We start from the raw sequence: 12,986 nt of genomic DNA, 5'->3' as shown, positions 1-12,986 counted from the left end.
GGGATGTTCTCTGTTTAGTGAGTCCTCACATCAGAGGCAGTAGGGATGACCAGGGATGTTCTCTGTTTAGTGAGTCCTCCAGATCAGAGGCAATAGGGATGACCAGGGATGTTCTCTGTTTAGTGAGTCCACAGATCAGAAGTAGGGATGACCAGGGATGTTCTCTGTTTAGTGAGTCCTCCAGATCAGAGGCAGTAGGACGACAGGGATGTTCTCTGTTTAGTGAGTCCTCCAGATCAGATGCAGTAGGGACAATAGACCAGGGATGTTCTCTGTTTATGAGTCCTCAAGATCAGAAAGTAGGGATGACCAGGGATGTTCTCTGTTTAATGAGTCCTCCAGATCAGAGGCATTAGGATGACCTGTTCTCTGTTTAGTGAGTCCACCAGATCAGAGATGAGGGATGACCAGGGATGTTCTCTGTTTAGTGAGTCCTCCAGATCAGAGGACAGTAGGGATGACCAGGGATGTTCTCTGTTTAGTGAGTCCACAGATCAGAGGCAGTAGTGAGATGACCAGGGATGTTCTCTGTTTAGTGAGTCCTCCACATCAGAAAGGGATGACCAGGGATGTTCTCTGTTTAGTGAGTCCTCCAGATCAGAGGCAGTAGGGATGACCAGGGATGTTCTCTGTTTAGTGAGTCCTCCAGATCAGAGGCAGTAGGGATGACCAGGGATGTTCTCTGTTTAGTGAGTCCTCCAGATCAGAGGCAGTAGGGATGACCAGATATGTTCTCTGTTTAGTGAGTCCTCCAGATCAGAAGGGATGACCAGGGATGTTCTGTTTAGTGAGTCCTCCAGATCAGAGGCAGTAGGGATGACCAGGGATGTTCTCTGTTTAGTGAGTCCTCCAGATCAGAGGCAGTAGGGATGACCAGGGATGTTCTCTGTTTAGTGAGTCCTCCAGATCAGTGACAGTAGGGATGACCAGGGATGTTCTCTGTTTAGTGAGTCCTCCAGATCAGAGGCAGTAGGGATGTTCTCTGTTTGGTGAGTCCTCCACATCAGAGGCAGTAGGGACGACCAGGGATGTTCTCTGTTTAGTGAGTCCTCCACATCAGAGGCAGTAGGGATGACCAGGGATGTTCTCTGTTTAGTGAGTCCTCCAGATCAGAGGTAGTAGGGATGACCAGGGATGTTCTCTGTTTAGTGAGTCCTCCAGATCAGAGGCAGTAGGGACGACCAGGGATATTCTCTGTTTAGTGAGTCCTCCAGATCAGAGGCAGTAGGGATGACCAGGGATATTTCGTTGATAAGTGCGTCAATTTGACTATTTTCCTGTCCTGCTAAGCATTCAAAGTGTAACGAGTACTTTTGGGTGTCGGGGGAAAATGTAAGGAGTAAAAAGTATAATATAATATATAATATATAATATATTTTCTCAAGGAAAGTAAAAGTAGTCAGAAATATAAATAGTAAAGTACAGATACCCGACTTAAGTTGTACTTTAAAGTATTTTTTACTTAAGTACTTTACACCACCGAGCGTGAGTAGCTTGATACACAAGTACAACCCTTGGACAAGACACTAGTCTTATCGCAGGGCCAATATGATATAGGCCGATGTCATTTTTTTTATAGAGTTGCCCATAAGTTGTTTTTTTTTAAAGAGGGGGAAAAAAGGAAGTCACTTTGTATAAAAAGCGTCTGCTAAATGTCATATGATAATAATATTATTATTAGGAATGGGCGTCTTTCCTTTTCAAAACGATTGGATACGTATCTAGATACATGGGCTCCGATACATACAGGAACATGTAGTGATTCAGTTTGATTTGGAAGAACGAATCGATGCACTAACATTATAGCATAAACGCATCCATTTACTTTTCTAAATTCAAAAGCTGCTGCTGATGGAAGTTCATGGGCTGGGCCTCTTTGAATTGGATCTCTCTGAGCTGACGTGTGTGTGTGTGTTATACCACCCTACACTCTGTTAGGAAGGGCAACGTTACCTTTTTAACCCCCCCCCCCCCCACACACACACACCTTTTAGATCTGAACACACCCACTAATATTTTTGCAGATTTAGTAAATACATGTTCAAACTCCACATGGCAGCACACTTTCATTAGAAATAGTAGAAGAAGAACATGGACTACTTCAAAATGGAGATGCCCATGCTCTCGCAGACGCCACAACAGGACAGATACAGCGTTGAGTCCTCTAACTATCTCTATGGTTCTCTATGGCCTCTAACTATCTCTATGTTTCTCTATGGCCTCTAACTATCTCTATGGTTCTCTATGGCCTCTAACTATCTCTATGGTTCTCTGCCAGGTTCTGTACCAGAGTCTGAAGGAGCTGCTGGACTACGAGGGGGATGTGGAGGAGGACATGATGATCACCTTCCAGATCTCACAGACTGACCTGTTTGGAGACCCCATCACTTATGACCTGAAGGAAAACGGGGACAAGATACCTGTTAATGAGGACAATAGAAAGGTGAGATACCTGACAATAGAAAGATGAGATACCTGACAATAGAAAGGTGAGATACCTGTTAATGGGGACAATAGAAAGGTGAGATACCTGTTAATGGGGACAATAGAAAGATGAGATACCTGTTAATGGGGACAATAGAAAGATGAGATACCTGTTAATGGGGACAATAGAAAGATGAGATACCTGTTAATGAGGACAATAGAAAGATGAGATACCTGTTAATGGGGACAATAGAAAGATGAGATACCTGACAATAGAAAGGTGAGATACCTGTTAATGGGGACAATAGAAAGGTGAGATACCTGTTAATGGGGACAATAGAAAGATGAGATACCTGTTAATGGGGACAATAGAAAGATGAGATACCTGTTAATGAGGACAATAGAAAGATGAGATACCTGACAATAGAAAGGTGAGATACCTGACAATAGAAAGATGAGATACCTGTTAATGGGGACAATAGAAAGGTGAGATACCTGTTAATGGGGACAATAGAAAGATGAGATACCTGTTAATGGGGACAATAGAAAGGTGAGATACCTGTTAATGGGGACAATAGAAAGGTGAGATACCTGTTAATGGGGACAATAGAAAAATGAGATACCTGTTAATGGGGACAATAGAAAAGTGAGATACCTGTTAATGGGGACAATAGAAAGGTGAGATACCTGTTAATGGGGACAATAGAAAGGTGAGATACCTGTTAATGGGGACAATAGAAAGGTGAGATACCTGTTAATGGGGACAATAGAAAGGTGAGATACCTGTTAATGGGGACAATAGAAAGGTGAGATACCTGTTAATGGGGACAATAGAAAGGTGAGATACCTGTTAATGCGGAACAATAGAAAGGTGAGATACCTGTTAATGGGGACAATAGAAAGGTGAGATACCTGTTAATGGGGACAATAGAAAGATGAGATACCTGACAATAGAAAGGTGAGATACCTGTTAATGGGGACAATAGAAAGGTGAGATACCTGTTAATGGGGACAATAGAAAGGTGAGATACCTGTTAATGCGGACAATAGAAAGATGAGATACCTGTTAATGGGGACAATAGAAAGATGAGATACCTGTTAATGGGGACAATAGAAAGATGAGATACCTGTTAATGGGGACAATAGAAAGGTGAGATACCTGTTAATGGGGACAATAGAAAGGTGAGATACCTGTTAATGGGGACAATAGAAAGGTGAGATACCTGTTAATGGGGACAATAGAAAGGTGAGATACCTGTTAATGGGGACAATAGAAAGGTGAGATACCTGTTAATGGGGACAATAGAAAGGTGAGATACCTGTTAATGGGGACAATAGAAAGGTGAGATACCTGTTAATGGGGACAATAGAAAGGTGAGATACCTGACAATAGAAAGGTGAGATACCTGACAATAGAAATATGAGATACCTGTTAATGAGGACAATAGAAAGGTGAGATACCTGTTAATGGGGACAATAGAAAGGTGAGATACCTGTTAATGGGGACAATAGAAAGATGAGATACCTGACAATAGAAAGGTGAGATACCTGACAATAGAAAGATGAGATACCTGTTAATGAGGACAATAGAAAGATGAGATACCTGTTAATGGGGACAATAGAAAGGTGAGATACCTGTTAATGGGGACAATAGAAAGGTGAGATACCTGACAATAGAAAGGTGAGATACCTGTTAATGGGGACAATAGAAAGGTGAGATACCTGTTAATGGGGACAATAGAAAGATGAGATACCTGTTAATGCGGACAATAGAAATATGAGATACCTGTTAATGTGGACAATAGAAAGGTGAGATACCTGTTAATGGGGACAATAGAAAGGTGAGATACCTGTTAATGGGGACAATAGAAAGATGAGATACCTGTTAATGCGGACAATAGAAAGATGAGATACCTGTTAATGGGGACAATAGAAAGGTGAGATACCTGTTAATGGGGACAATAGAAAGGTGAGATACCTGTTAATGGGGACAATAGAAAGGTGAGATACCTGTTAATGGGGACAATAGAAAGATGAGATACCTGTTAATGGGGACAATAGAAAGATGAGATACCTGTTAATGGGGACAATAGAAAGATGAGATACCTGTTAATGCGGACAATAGAAAAGGTGAGATACCTGTTAATGCGGACAATAGAAAGATGAGATACCTGTTAATGCGGACAATAGAAAGATGAGATACCTGTTAATGCGGACAATAGAAAGATGAGATACCTGTTAATGGGGACAATAGAAAGATGAGATACCTGTCTATGGGGACAATAGAAAGATGAGATACCTGTTAATGCACAGGACAATAGAAAGATGAGATACCTGTTAATGGGGACAATAGAAAGATGAGATACCTGTTAATCACAGGACAATGAAGATGAGATACCTGTTACCACTGAAGGGACAATCTATCAAAGACCACTGAAGATACCTGTTATCATGCAGGACAATGAAATCTAGTAAGATGACCACTGTTGTTGTCTAGTCTATCACAGGACCACTGGCTGAAGTATCTAGTCTATCACATGGCTACTTTGCTGAAGTATCTAGTCTATCACATGGCTACTTTGCTGAAGTATCTAGTCTATCACAGGACCACTGAAGTATCTAGTCTATCACAGGACCACTGAAGTATCTAGTCTATCACAGGACCACTGAAGTATCTAGTCTATCACAGGACCACTGAAGTATCTGGTCTATCACAGGACCACTGAAGTATCTAGTCTATCACAGGACCACTGAAGTATCTAGTCTATCACAGGACCACTGAAGTATCTAGTCTATCACAGGACCACTGAAGTATCTAGTCTATCACAGGACCACTGAAGTATCTAGTCTATCACAGGACCACTGAAGTATCTAGTGTATCACAGGACCACTGAAGTATCTAGTCTATCACAGGACCACTGAAGTATCTAGTGTATCACAGGACCACTGAAGTATCTAGTCTATCACAGGACCACTGAAGTATCTAGTCTATCACAGGACCACTGAAGTATCTAGTCTATCACAGGACCACTGAAGTATCTAGTCTATCACAGGACCACTGAAGTATCTAGTCTATCACAGGACCACTGAAGTATCTAGTCTATCACAGGACCACTGAAGTATCTAGTCTATCACAGGACTGAAGTGAATGATGACATTGTTTTGACTGTTTCCTATCTGTGATCTCCAGGAGTTTGTGTCTCTGTATAGTGATTACATACTTAATAAGAGTGTGAAGCGCCAGTTCAAAGCCTTCAGGAGGGGCTTCCAGATGGTCACCAACGAGTCGCCTCTCAAGTGTTTATTTAGACCTGAGGAGGTGGAGCTACTGATCTGTGGAAGCAGGGTAAGTAGGATTTTTCTTAGGAATTTCACTTTAAGCCTAAAAAACAGAAATAGGCATGAAGGCAGTGCCTCATAAAGTATTCTCACCCCTTGACTTTTTTCCACATTTTGTTGTTACATCCTGAACATAAAATGGATTATTACTGAGATTTGAAAAATAAAAAAATAAATAAATGTCACTGGCCTACACACAATACCCCATAATGTCAAAGTGCGAATTATTTTTTCCCGAAAATTTGTACAAATTAATAAAATATTTTTAAGCTGAAATGTCTTGAGTCAATAAGTATTCAAACCCTTTGTTATGGCAAGCCTAAATCATTTCAGGGAATTATTTTTGGCAATCGCGCTGAACGCATACAAACTGTTCCCAGATCGGTAGCTGCTTGGGAAGGGTGGGGGCGATGACGTCAAAGTTGACCCAACTTTTCTGTTGCCAACAGAGAGTTTGGGAGAATGGCTGCCCTGAGAGTTCTGCTTTACATACAGACATAATTTAAACGGTTTTAGAAACTTTAGAGTGTTTTCTATTCAATAATTATTATTATATGCATATATTAGCAATTTTGTGAAAAAATATTTTCAGTTTACTATGGGCACGCACTTCCTCCAAAGGGGGCAGTATTCAGCCCTAGTCTTAACTGGTTAACCCCCTTCCGGCACGGAAATCAAAATTAGCATAATAATAAAAAATCCCCGTAACAATCTGTCACTTTAAGCTATAGATATCTGTAACACTTCTGCGGGGAAAGGTAACCGAGCTAGAACAGCGTTTGTTAAGACCATGAGACGTCCCGAAAATCAGTCACAAACCTCCTGTAGTTTAATTTATTTTACCTTTATTTTACATTTATTTTACCTTTATTTGAACTTTATTTAACCAGACAAGTCAGTTAAGAACAAATTCTTATTTTCAATGACGGCCTAGGAACAGTGGGTTAACTGCCTGTTCAGGGGCAGAACGACAGATTTGTACCTTGTCAGCTCGGGGGTTTGAACTTGCAACCTTCCGGTTACTCGTCCAACGCTCTAACCACTAGGCTACCCTGCCGCCCCAGACCTGACTGCCCTTGACCAGCAGAAAAACATCCTGTGGCGTACTGCACTAGCATCGAATAGCCCCCGCAATATGCAACTTTTCAGGGCAGTTAGAAACCAATATACACAGGCAGTTAGGAAAGCAAAGGCTAGCTTTTTCAAACAGAAATTTGCATCCTGTAGCACAAATTCCAAAAGGTTCTGTGACACTGTAAAGTCCATGGAGAATAAGAGCACCTCCTCCCAGCTGCCCACTGCACTGAGGCTAGGTAACACTGTCACCACCGATAAATTCACAAATTGAGAATTTCAATAAGCATTTTTCTACGGCTGGCCATGCTTTCCACTTGGCTACCCCTACCCTGGTCGACAGCCCTGCACCTCCCACAGCAACTTGCCCAAGCCTCCCCATTTCTCCTTCACCCAAATCCAGATAGCGGATGATCTGAAATGGTTGCAAAATCTGGACCCCTACAAATCAGCTGGGCTAGACAATCTGGACCCCTACAAATCAGCTGGGCTAGACAATCTGGACCCCTACAAATCAGCTGGGCTAGACAATCTGGACCCCTACAAATCAGCTGGGCTAGACAATCTGGACCCCTACAAATCAGCTGGGCTAGACAATCTGGATCCTTTCTTTTTAAAATCATCTGCCGAAATTGTTGCAACCCCTATTACTAGCCTCTCTTTCGTATCATCTGAGATTCCCGAAAGATTGGAAAGCTGCCGTGGTCATCCTCCTCTTCAAAGTGGGAGACACTCTAGACCCAAACTGTTACAGACCTATATGTATCCTACCCTGCCTTTCTAAGGTATTTGAAAGACAAGTCAACACACAGATCACCGACCATTTTGAATCCCACCATACGTCCTCCGCTATGCAATCTGGTTTCCGAGTTGGTCTTGGGTGCTCCTCCGCTCAAGGTTAGATCCCTCACTTCCAAGGCAGTTATAGTCAATGAACTAATCCTGATCGTAATCTTGATGTGATTGGCCTGACTTAAACATGGCTTAAGGATAATGAATTTACTGTATTTAATGAGGCCTCTCCTTCTGGTTACACTAGTGACCATATCCCTAAAGGATATCATAACCGCCATCGATAAAATACAGTTCTGTGCAGCTGTTTTCATCAACCTGGCCAAGGCCTTCGACTCTGTCGATCACAGCATTCTTATCGGCAGACTCAACAGCCTTGGTTTCTCAATTGACTGCCTCGCCTAGTTCGCCAACTACTTCTCAGACAGAGTTCAGTGTGTCAAATCAATCCTTGACTTTGGGGACATCATTTACAAAATAGCCTCTAACACTCTACTCAGCAATTTGGATGCAGTCTATCACAGTGCCATCCGTTTTGTCACCAAAGCCCTGTATGCTCTCGTTGGCTGGCCCTAGCTTCATATTCATCGCCATCCCACTGGCTCCAGGTCATCTATAAGTCTTTGCTAGATAAAGCTCCGCCTTATCTCAACTCACTGGTCACCATAGCAGCACCCACCCGTAGCACGCGCTCCAGCAGGTATATTTCACTGGTCACCCCCAAAGCCAATTCCTCCTTTGGCTGCCTTTCCTTCCAGTTCTCTGCTGCCAATGACTGGAACAAATTGCAAAAATCACTGAAGCTGGAGACTCATATCTCCCTCACTAACTTCAAGCATCAGCTGTCAGAGCAGCTCACAGATCATTGCACCTGTACATAGCCCATCTGTAAGTAGGCCGTCCAACTACCTCATCCCCATATTGTTATTTATTTTTTGCTCCTTTGCACCCCAGTATCTCTACTTGCACATTCATCTTCTGCACATCTATCACTCCAGTGTTTAATTGCTAAATTGTAATTACTTCGCCACTGCGGCCTATTTATTTCCTTAATTTACCTTATCTTACTTCCCTGTCAGTGTATGTCAGAGCAAAAACCAAGCCATAAGGTCGAAGGAATTGTCCGTAGAGCTTCCCCAGATCTGTGTCGAGGCACAGATCTGGGGAAGGGTACCAAAACATTTCTGCAGCATTGATGGTCCACAAGAACACAGTGGCCTCCATCATTCTTAAATAGAAGAAGTTTGGAACCACCGAGACCCTTCCTATAGCTGGCCGCTGAGCAATCGAGGGAGAATGTCCTTGGTCAGGGAGGTGACCAACAACCCGATGGTCACTCTTGACAGAGCTCCAGAGTTCCTCTGTGGAGGTGGTAGAACCTTCCAGAAGGACTGCAGCACTCTACCAATCAGGCGTTTATGGTGGAATGGCCAGACGGAAGCCACTCCTCAGTAAAAAGCACATGACAGTCCGTTTGGAGTTTGCCAAAAGGCACCTAAAGGACTCTGACCATGACAAACAAGATTCTCTGTTCTGATGAAACCTTGGCTTGAATGCCAAGCATCACATCTGGGGGAAACCTGACACCATCCCTACGGTGAAGCATGGTGGCAGCATCATGCTGTGGGGGATGTTTTTTCAGTGGTGGGAACTGGGAGACTAGTCAGGATCGAAGGAAAGATGAACGTAACAATGTACAGAGAGATCCTTGATGAAAACCTGCACCAGAGCGCTCCGGACCTCAGACTGGGGCAAAGGTTCACCTTCCAACAGGACAATGACCCTAAGCACACAGCCAAGGCAGCGCAGTATTGGCTTCGGGGAAAGTCTCTGAATGTCCTTGAGTGGCCCAGACAGAGCCTGGACTTGAACCTGATCGAACATCTCTGGAGATACCTGAAAATAGCTGTGCAGCGACGCTCCCCATCCAACCTGGCAGAGCTTGAGAGGATCTGCAGAGAAGAATGGGAGAAACTACCCTAATATAGGTGTGCCAAGCTTGTAGCGTCACACCCAAGAAGACTGGGTGTAAGGCTGTAATGTAACAATGTGGAAAAAGTCAAGGGGTCTGAATACATTCTGATGCACTGTATATGGAGGCTAGTGACAATGAGGCGTTAAATGTCTTTCCTGATCTTCTATCTCTCAGATACAAGACAGACACTTCAGAACAAACTTCCGTTCGATATATATATTTTAAAATATTTTCTGTAGTGAATCTGTTATTCAATGTGTTTCTATGGGCAGAATTAGGTCAATCAAATAGCAAAATGATCCTTGGTGTGACCTTATTAAAACAATTCCGTATAGCTTAGTAGTATGAGGATGGATCAACAACACACAGGCTCCCGAGCGATCTAAGGCACTGCATCTCAGTGCTAGAGGCGTCACTTCAGACACCCTGGTTCGATTCTAGGCTGTATCACAACCATCCGTGATTGGGAGGCCCATAGGGCGGCGCACAATTGGCCCAGCGTTTCTGGGTTAGGGTTTGGCCGGGGTAGGCCGTCATTGTAAATAAGAATTTGTTCTTAACTGTCTTGCCTAGTTAAATAAAGGTTAAATAAAAACATTGTAGTTACTCCACACTACTAACCTAAATGACAGAGTGAAAAGGAAGCCTGTGCAGAATAAAAACATACATCCTGTTTACAACAAGGCACTAAAGTAATACTGCAAAAACATAAACACAAAGCAATTCACTTTTTATCTTGAATACAACACATTATTTGAATACAACACATTACTGAGTACCACTCTCCATATTTTCAACCATAGTGGTGGCTGCATCATGTTATGGGTATGCTTGTAATTGTTAAGGACTGGGGAGAAGAAAGTTAAGCTAAGCTTAGGGTAAAATCCTAGAGGAAAACCTGGTTCAGTCTGCTTTCCACCAGACACTGGGAGATGAATTCACCTTTCAGCAGGACATTAACCTGGTTCAGTCTGCTTTCCACCAGACACTGGGAGATGAATTCACCTTTCAGCAGGACAATAACCTGGTTCAGTCTGCTTTCCACCAGACACTGGGAGATGAATTCACCTTTCAGCGGGACATTAACCTGGTTCAGTCTGCTTTCCACCAGACACTAGGAGCTGAATTCACCTATTCAGCGGGACATTAACCTAAAACACAAGGCCAAATCTAAACTGGAGTTGCTTACCAAGAAAACAGTGAATGTTCCTGAGTGTCCAAGATAGTTTTGACATAAATCCGCTTGAAAATCTATAGCTAGACCTGAAAATGATTGTCTAGCAATGACGAACAACCAATTTGACAGAGCTTGAAGAATGTTGCACAATTCAGGTGTGGAACGCTCTTAGAGACTTACCCAGAAAGACTCGGCCACTATAATCACTGCCCAAGGTGATTCTAACATGTATTAACTCAGGGTGTTGAATACTTATCTAATCAAGATATATTATTCTTTTTTTTTTTTAAATTATAATTCTTTTTTTTTTTTTACAAATGTTATAATTTTTTCTTCCACTCTGACATTAGAGTATTTTGTGTCAATAAAATATGACAATTAAATCCATAGCTGCACTATTGTTTTCTACCTACCTTGTTTTTTGCCACCTGATGTAGCTTGATCTAACTGTCTCTTGTGTTCTTACCTCCTCAGAATTTGGACTTTCAAGCGCTTGAAGAAACGACAGAGTATGACGGAGGCTACAGCAAGGATTGTCGCATTATCACGTAAAAAAACATGTTTTTGATGTCATTTATTACCATGTTGTGACAATGATTTCTATACTTTTATACAAAGATCTCTTTCAATTTCTCTCTTGAATAATAGATCTGCATATATCACTTTCATTATATTATATATATATATATACATACAGTGGGGAGAACATGTATTTGATACACTGCCAATTTTGCAGGTTTTCCTACTTACAAAGCATGTGGAGGTCTGTAATTTTTTATCATAGGTACACTTCAACTGTGAGAGACGGAATCTAAAACTAAAATCCAGAAAATCACATTGTATGATTTTTAAGTAATTAATTTGCTTTTTTTTTTTTTATTTTTTTTTATAAGGTATCTGTGACCAACAGATGCATATCTGTATTCCCGGTCATGTCTAATCCATAGAGCCTAATTAATTTATTTCTGATTTCCTCATATGAGCTGCAACTCTGTAAAGTCTTTGAAATTGTTGCATTTATATTTTTGTTTCTGTGTATATATACACCATGACCAAGAGTCTGTGGACATCTGCTCGTCTAACATCTCATTCCAAAATCATGGACATTAATAAGGAGTTGGTCCCCCCCCTTTGCTGCGATAACAGCCTCCACTCTTCTGGGAAGGCTTTCCACTAGATGTTGGAACATTGCTGCTATAACAGCCTCCACTCTTCTGGGAAGGCTTTCCACTAGATGTTGGAACATTACTGCGATAACAGCCTCCACTCTTCTGGGAAGACTTTCCACTAGATGTTGGAACATTGCTGCTATAACAGCCTCCACTCTTCTGGGAAGGCTTTCCACTAGATGTTGGAACATTACTGCTATAACAGCCTCCACTCTTCTGGGAAGGCTTTCCACTAGATGTTGGAACATTACTGCTATAACAGCCTCCACTCTTCTGGGAAGGCTTTCCACTAGATGTTGGAACATTACTGCTATAACAGCCTCTACTCTTCTGGGAAGGCTTTCCACTAGATGTTGGAACATTGTTGCTATAACAGCCTCCACTCTTCTGGGAAGGCTTTCCACTAGATGTTGGAACATTGCTGCTATAACAGCCTCCACTCTTCTGGGAAGGCTCTCCACTAGATGTTGGAACATTGCTGCTATAACAGCCTCCACTCTTCTGGGAAGGCTTTCCACTAGATGTTGGAACATTACTGCTATAACAGCCTCCACTCTTCTGGGAAGGCTTTCCACTAGATGTTGGAACATTGCTGCTATAACAGCCTCCACTCTTCTGGGAAGGCTTTCCACTAGATGTTGGAACATTACTGCTATAACAGCCTCCACTCTTCTGGGAAGGCTTTCCACTAGATGTTGGAACATTGCTGCTATAACAGCCTCCACTCTTCTGGGAAGACTTTCCACTAGATGTTGGAACATTGCTGCTATAACAGCCTCCACTCTTCTGGGAAGGCTTTCCACTAGATGTTGGAACATTACTGCTATAACAGCCTCCACTCTTCTGGGAAGGCTTTCCACTAGATGTTGGAACATTACTGCGATAACAGCCTCCACTCTTCTGGGAAGACTTTCCACTAGATGTTGGAACATTGCTGCTATAACAGCCTCCACTCTTCTGGGAAGGCTTTCCACTAGATGTTGGAACATTACTGCTATAACAGCCTCCACTCTTCTGGGAAGGCTTTCCACTAGAT

General features: G+C 42.4%; 1 protein-coding gene across 5 annotated transcripts in view; it reads left to right on the top strand.

Moving 5' to 3' along the window:
* LOC115123321 (ubiquitin-protein ligase E3A-like) overlaps positions 1–12,986 on the top strand; it is a 58,488-nt gene that overhangs the window by 28,299 nt on the left and 17,203 nt on the right. For all 5 annotated transcript variants that reach the window (XM_065009371.1, XM_065009370.1, XM_065009373.1 and 2 more), the window contains exons 10-12: positions 2,279–2,443; positions 5,615–5,770; positions 11,256–11,329. In XM_065009371.1, the coding sequence (XP_064865443.1) occupies positions 2,279–2,443; positions 5,615–5,770; positions 11,256–11,329 (395 nt within the window). The remainder of the gene's footprint in view (positions 1–2,278; positions 2,444–5,614; positions 5,771–11,255; positions 11,330–12,986) is intronic.

This window comes from Oncorhynchus nerka, linkage group LG24 (genome assembly GCF_034236695.1).
Source record: "Oncorhynchus nerka isolate Pitt River linkage group LG24, Oner_Uvic_2.0, whole genome shotgun sequence".
In the NCBI taxonomy this organism is placed as follows: domain Eukaryota; kingdom Metazoa; phylum Chordata; class Actinopteri; order Salmoniformes; family Salmonidae; genus Oncorhynchus; species Oncorhynchus nerka.
This window is presented reverse-complemented; position numbering and strand designations above follow the sequence as displayed.